The sequence below is a fragment of the Chenopodium quinoa genome, unplaced genomic scaffold (assembly GCF_001683475.1).
Source record: "Chenopodium quinoa cultivar QQ74 unplaced genomic scaffold, ASM168347v1, whole genome shotgun sequence".
Taxonomy (NCBI): Eukaryota; Viridiplantae; Streptophyta; class Magnoliopsida; order Caryophyllales; family Amaranthaceae; genus Chenopodium; species Chenopodium quinoa.
The window spans coordinates 2,684,035-2,691,570 of NW_018745003.1; the positions used below are offsets into that span (position 1 = coordinate 2,684,035).

A 7,536-nucleotide genomic window follows, 5' to 3' on the forward strand; every position below is an offset into this window, starting at 1 on the left:
TTGTTGAAATACAAACTTTTATAAAATCTGATAAATCCGTACATTGCACAGGACCATAAAGATTTGGATCAAGTCAAATCAAGTCGAATTAAATTTAAGTGAAAAATCATTCTGATTATTATTTTGATTTGTGTCCAGTAACATTATTACTCCGTAGTAGCATTTGTTATCATTCTAATACACTTAATTATTACTCTGTAGTAACATTTATTGTCATCTCAGATTAAAATGTGGACCGGATTAAGTTTGGGTATTGTGTGTTAAAAAAAAAAAAAGTTTGGGTATTGTGATTCCCTTATAAAATTGATCCATATTCACTTAAACCTAAAACAGAGGAATACGAAAGCTAAAGTACAATTCAAAAATAAAAAAAATGGAGGGTTTTTTCTCCAAAATAGAAAGAAAATATTCAGACATTCTATTCTATCAAATCACATAATCATGATAATATAAGTAGGTTGAGTAGAGTCGAGTCCCTAGAAATTCCACCCAATTTCAAATTCAAACGGTCCAATTCCGTACTTACACTCTCCCTCCTTTCCTTCCTTTTAGGCTTTTACAGTTTATCTTCTCTTCATCATCTTCATTGCTGTTCTTACACTTTCAATTTTTCAAACCCCCTCAAAAAAAAAAAAAAAAAAATGGAAATTAAAACTCCTGTAAAAGAAGCAGAGAACAGAAAAAAGAGTGTTGATTTGGTTAATTTCTCTCCATATTTCTGGATTTCTGGACTTTAATTTTATATTAAAACTGTATTTTTTCCAATTGAATTGCTCTGTTTTAATACACTTATTTTCTCTCTATTTTTTTTTTTGGTTAGAAAAAGGAGAAATCAGTAATTGCAAAGAAGGATTTGAAACTTGCTTTAGTCGCAAAAAGACTGTCTATGCTTCAAGATGGTCATCAAACTGAAATTCAACCTGTAAGTTACTGCTTTTTTTTTTCTTTCCATTTACGAGTATTTTATTTATGCTCAGAAAAGTTTGAAGCTTTATTACTCCAGAATTTTTCAGATTTTATTTTTATTTTGAGTATTATTGATGAGAACTTTTGATTTATTTTTTTGGACTTCTTATTTATGAAAATGATCATAATTATCAACTTTACCCTTAAATCTCACAAAAAAACCTTCTCTTAAATTTTTATGAATTATGGCCCATTTATTCTATTGTTGATTAAAAGTTTCATTTTTTATTTTTTGGTACCAGATATTACCTCTACAGAATCAAGAACAAAGTGAAAGGTAAATAAAAAGGCCCTAAAAAATTTCATTTACATCCAATTTTATCAAATTTCAAAGAGAGAATGCATAAATTATGTATACAACGGGTGTATTGTATATTTTATAAGTATATGATATGCTTAATACAAAAGCCAATTTTACATACAAACTTAACTTTTATGTGATTTGGCGCGACTTGTCTTGTTTTATACAAGTGGGCTAGACATACCGAAAAAGTAATTAAGCAATATAGATAAGTTACTTTATTATGCTCTTATATGCATATCACTTGTTTAATTTCACAATGCTAACTATGTCTTGTGTAAATAAATCTGAATGATTGCTGAAGCACCAAGCCATCTAAGGACATGGACACTAGTGATCATACACTATTTGAAGACAATGTTAATGTAATGTCCAAGTCTTCGAAAATTCGAACAAAAATTGAAAGGTTAGTTGATGTAATACCCCTTGATAGTAGTTTCATTTATCACTTTCCTAGAGGGTGTAACACTGTTAGTACTGGATGTTGTTATACTAGAACTGATTTTGATCATTTTTATTGCTATGTGTGATTTGATGCTCGATTATACACGAAAGCCACAAGCGAGCAAGGGACATTAGTGATGATGACGAGTCCTCGAAAAATAGAGAACTTGTGGTTTGGGTTCCGCAACAAAAGAAAGAAAGGTAAAGACCTTAATGTTAGAACAAGCAAAATAAACATTATGAAGTTTTACAAATAATTGGTGACTGTAGATTATGTATTGTTTTTCTGCTGATGAATTTGTGTAATTTGGATGTAACTGAAGAGCTAAAAAGAAGAGGGTCAAAACCAATGACTTATCACATGACAAAAATGCCAAGGCTAGTGAAATTTCAATAACACAAAAATTGTAAGCTTATAAACTAATTTTATAGCTTTTATTTTGGGAATGTGATATACTATGTCTATTGTGCATTGATGATGTTGTGTATGGGCAGTCGAAGGAGTGACTTAAGTGATCCTTTACCATCGGGTGACAAGTCGTCTTCTTTGAAGCGAGCAGAAGAGATCCAAGCAAATTTACCAGATGAATATCCTAGCTTTGTCAAGTTGATGTTGAAATCACATGTTTCTGGGGGATTTTGGTTGGTAAGCTAGCAAAAAACTTGTCCTACACAAACATAAACACGGTTGACTTGTAAAAAAACTAACAGATTTAAAGCATGATATTAGGGAGTTGTGTGTATGAATCTGATGTTGCTTGTTTTGTGATGGATAGGGTCTGCCGAAAAAATTTTGTGATAAGCATCTCCCTGTATGTGACAGTAATGTAGTGTTGGTGGATGAAGCTGGTAAGAAATCCAGCACCAAATATTTAGCTGCGAAAGTAGGTCTCAGTGGCGGATGGAGGGGGTTTTCCATTGATCATGGCTTGCTTGAGGGCGATGTACTGGTTTTCCAATTGATTGCCCCAACAAAATTTCAGGCAAGCTTCTTATACATGAGTCATGGCTACTAAATTTAGTAATGTATGCAGGAGATTTCTTATTTATTGTGCATAGTAATGGTTATATATGACATGAGTGCATAAGCATTTTTATTAAATGTTCTTGCCTTCTTGGTGGTTCTGAATGAGAATTTCAGGTTAGCCCGTGTTTATGGCCATAATTAGCAAACTAGTGGCGTTTAGTTGTATATAAGAAAGGTTGGATAAATTACCTGTAGGAATGCAACTTCCTCCATTTGAAAGAATTCCCGTATTTTAGTTACTAAACAACCACACAATTTTCGACTTCCTAGTAGTAATTCTCTCACTCAAACGATAAGGCTTTTTTTAAAAGTCCTGTTCTACAATAATTACATTGCAAAGTTCAGGTCTTTCACATCGTCGATTTACAATCCATTGCTACTTCACAATGTTTCTACAGATTTATGTTGTAAGAGGACAAACTTTTGGTGAAGTTGATGGATCTATAGGGCTCCTAACCTTGGATCCTGGGGTAGGACAACAGATATCAGGTAAAAGCTCACTCATGTTATCGCGTCTCTTTATAAAATGCTACATGATGAATAATTTACTGATGTCCATGTCCATTTTTATCCTAAAATAGAGGGCAATAGCCAGAAGGTCTTACAAACAGAAGAAGACAACAACACTTCCTCTGGCTACCTGTCCCAAAGCAACAGTGATATTGAGTCAGGACCTGAAGTACTCGAAGGAATTCAATTCTCAGATTCTGACATCAAATTCGAAGGAGTGGAGGCTTTTGAGGACTTCCACATTGTTATCGACGACCTCATTATGGACTCCAAATTCTCTACCAATACTCTAAAGAAGTACTACGAGCTCTGCCACAGCCAAAGTTCGTTTCTGCATGAGAATTTCCTTAAGGGCCTGAACTGTAATCTGGTGGTTGGGATCATAGCAGAGACTATCAACATTGCAGATGCCATCAAATCCTGCAAGAAGGCCTCTACTTCTCATGAAGATCTTCGGGTTTGGGAGAAAACATTGAAGGGATTCGAGATGCTAGGCATGAAAGTCGATTTCTTGGTTACTCACATTAACCAACTACTAGGCATTGCTGTGGAATCTGACACAGCTGATGAATCAAATAAGCTGAAAGAAAGTATCATTAAGCGAGCTTTAGCCGAAGAGAGAATGAAATTGCTTGAGAATAAACTCACACAGCTGAAAGACTCAATGCAGAAGATCAACTTCGAGATGGATGCTGAGATAAAGATGTCAAGTGCATTGAAACAGGAAGCCAGGATCAAGGAAATTATTGCTATTTAACCACTTGATTTGCATCAGCTTCTCTTTTTGTCCCCGAATTTGTAAACAGTCTATTTTGTAGGGCAGTTTCTGTATGATTTGTTGGCCATGTATATTTTTGGGGAGTGGAAAACTTTTGTATAGTTGAAACCTTAAAATCACAGATGACATTTAGGGAACGATTCTGATTGCTGATCATGGAATCGAAATGTACGTATGGTTAAATGTTGATGATATTATTGGCCAGTAGATTATTAGGCCTTTCTCTATTGTTAGCAAAGTCCTCTGAGCATACCACCAAGTATATTTTTCAGACCAAGTACTTGTCCAAAGTGTACTAGAGGTCGATATAAAAATATCAAGTGTTTACATATACAGAGTAATAAATAGTATAAAACTCAAATTGTTGCAAGTATTAAGAGCAAATGGAGCTCATTATTCCGCAAACTTGTCATTAATATTTAAACAGAATAGATGAATGAACACAGGCCACAGTACAAGAAACATGTAATAGAGTAGTAAACTAGTAAACACTTGGAAAATGCATGCTTTGGAATATTATTAAGGGCAAACTTGTCTAATTTTATTAGTGGTGAATTGCGAAAAAATCTTATTATCGTTGATAAACTTTAATTAGTTATAATTTTTCAATGGTGAACTTAATGAAACAATTTAGTTAATTCTTAATCCCACAGTTAACAATTTTTTTAAATAAAAAAAATTAAAACTCCTAAAATATCCTCACTTAATACACTTAAATAATTCCTAAAATGCCGATGAGAAGATGTCCATCCCGTAGTCCACCCACCATCCCACCACCCTTATTACCACCTAAAGGCCCTCCTTTGAGATCGTGCAGCTGAGACGGCTAAGGCCATAAGAAGCACAGCCATGGTTATGAACACCACACACTTAGTCAGTTGTGTCTGATTCATTTTTATTTTTTTCGTGTTTATGAATTGATTGAATGGGAGGGAGTAGATGAAGCCTATTTATAGAGTTAATTGAGACAGTTGTGTACAGCCCGGCTGGTTGTTAAAAAATACGGATTATTGTACATTACATTGTTACATACTTTCTATAACGGAAAATCATGACTAAATCATCATTATCATTATTAATTAGTGTTTATAATTTAGTTGTAATCCCTTGATTTACTCATTTAGGTTGATAGTTAAAGATATCCCTTATTCTTATCTAATGTACCTAGACAAATACTCTTATATATCTAGTCATAGTCTAATGCTTACTTATGTACTATAAATACTCTTATATACTCTTCAATATAATCAAGTTTTTCAACATTATTCTCTTTCTCATAACTCTCTATCTTGGTATCATGAGCTATTGATCCATTTTTTTCTCGCTTCCGCTACCACAACCTCTTATTCTATGACTACACTATCAAAAACCTTTGCCGACACCGACAAATGATGGTGATCATATCAAACTTTCTTCTTGGAAAGCTTCAAACCTCAAACTTCCGCTCTAACTCTTTTAGCACCCCGTATCTCATATACCAAGAGATGCTAATAATTATCATTTTTTTTTTCTTCCAAACCTCTTATGGAGAAACAATCCCTTTTCGATACCCCGTAATTTATCTACCAAATGTTGTTGAATATAAACTCATTTCTCCAAAACCCCCCTTATGGAGAAACAATGCCTTTTGGCCTAAGTATGTAGTCTATCTACCAAGTGTTGCCAAACATAAAATCACTTCTCCAAACTTTTACGGAGAAACTCAAACTCCTTTATTTCAATGATGACTAAATGTTATTCTTCTCCTAAGAAAATGAATGCTTCACGCAACTCCACCTCATAAAAGAAAAAAAAAACCTCCTTTATACACTCCTATGAAAAAAAATTATGTGCAACTCTCAATTGAAGAACCACCAACATCTTGGTGTGGCAATCAACAATTAAGAAGGACATTCATTTTACAAGATTGTACTTTTCCTTTCGCCGTCCATCTTGCGAGGGCGTATAAAGGAAAATAATGACTAAATCAACATTATCATTATTAAAACCTGTTCATAGTTTATTTTGTAATCCTTTGATTTACTCATTTAGGTTGATAGTCAAATATATCCTTTATTCTTGTCTAATGTACCTAAACAAATACTCTTATATATCTAGTCATAGTCTAATGCTTACTTATGTACTATAAATACTCTTATGTACTCTTCAATATAATCAAGCTTTCCAACATTATTATTCTCTTTCTCATAACTCTATCACTTTCTCCATCTCAATAAGATTGTTTTATTTAATCTGAAAGAGACTTACAAAATATTGTCAAATGATTAATCACAGGGACGGTTGGATTAAATTACAAATAAGCCGGCTTTTGGTTTGTAACTCTTGATTAATTATGATTATACATGCTCTCCATTTTCATTTCACTATTAATTTATTCTTTAACCAGCTTTCAAAAATGTTATTGGCAGGGTAGATTATAAGGTTTGTCCTGATTTTGTGGAAACTAATAAATAAGGTTATGACTATAATCCCTCACTTATAAATGATGATTTTGAGCCAATTGGATGTTGGTGTGGTGGTGATTAGGGCTACACTTAGTAGGGAGGATCGCGTGTTCGATCCCCCGCAACAATAATTGGGAGGGGACTGGAACCTAACCACCCAGAACTGATCCTCGAATCCAAATTAGCTCAAAGGATGAATCAGGTGAAACACCAAAAAATAAACGATGATTTTGATAATAATTAAACGTTAATCAATCATATAAAATAATCCCTCACTTGTACATGCTCTTCTTTAGCTCTGGTGCATCTTGATCTTCTAGAAGCTGAGACGACGAAAGTCATCAGAAGTATAGCCATGGTTATGAACATCACACACTTGTCATCTGCTGAGCTCGGCTCATTTTTTCTCATTATTTCTTTATTATTGAGTAGAAGTCCGGTATGAGTTGGATGAAGTTTACGAGTATGGCCGGATCAAGTATATATATGGTTGAATGGTTGTTAGTGGTTATGGAGGAAAATAAAATAAATTCGATCGATGTAACATTACTAAATTATTTTCTTCACTCAGCAGTTTATATTTAATTAATTTGATTAGTGGCCTAGTTATGGAGGAAAAATAAATTACATTAACTAACATTCATAACACTAATTAAAACACATTATTGAGAAGAAAATGAGACAATTAACTGCACTAGACATGATTGATGGATAATGCTTTGGATTGTTCACTTTATTTACGTTATCATGGTTAATTTTCCATTTATTTTAAGGATGGTGATACATGTAGTTGTACTTCAATTCATAAAAGGCTTACTAAAAAAATAGAGTAGATTCATGGAACAATTTTTATACATTATCAAAAAATTTATATTATAACATATGCTTGCCATTTGAGATATTATTGTTTACATTTCAATGTAAATTTATAATATCAATTTTTAATTTTTTTTTTGTTTATACATTGTTTTCAAACATAAAACATTTGGACCGGCCCAATTGAATGACTGAATTGGACCCAAACAACTTGTTCCCCAGACCCGATCCGGAAGCATGACTGGTCGGG

At 33.3% G+C, this 7,536-nt stretch overlaps 1 protein-coding gene across 1 annotated transcript; it reads left to right on the top strand.

The window, feature by feature from the left end:
* Window positions 1-4,287, top strand: LOC110707881 (B3 domain-containing protein Os01g0234100-like). Its single transcript, XM_021885952.1, has 10 exons — window positions 1-698; window positions 821-922; window positions 1,209-1,243; window positions 1,572-1,673; window positions 1,823-1,912; window positions 2,035-2,118; window positions 2,207-2,357; window positions 2,488-2,694; window positions 3,137-3,227; window positions 3,320-4,287. The coding sequence occupies exons 1-10, from the start codon at window positions 642-644 to the stop codon at window positions 4,003-4,005; spliced, it is 1,605 nt and encodes a 534-aa protein (XP_021741644.1). The 5' UTR covers window positions 1-641; the 3' UTR covers window positions 4,006-4,287.
* The last annotated feature ends 3,249 nt before the right edge of the window (window positions 4,288-7,536 follow it).

Coding starts and splice junctions, on each gene's coding strand:
- LOC110707881 (XM_021885952.1), top strand. CDS start 642: ATGGAAATTAAAACTCCTGTAAAAGAAGCAGAGAACAGAAAAAAGAGT. Junction 2,358..2,487: donor TTTCTGGGGGATTTTGGTTG/GTAAGCTAGCAA, acceptor TGTGATGGATAG/GGTCTGCCGAAAAAATTTTG. Junction 2,695..3,136: donor TTGCCCCAACAAAATTTCAG/GCAAGCTTCTTA, acceptor ATGTTTCTACAG/ATTTATGTTGTAAGAGGACA.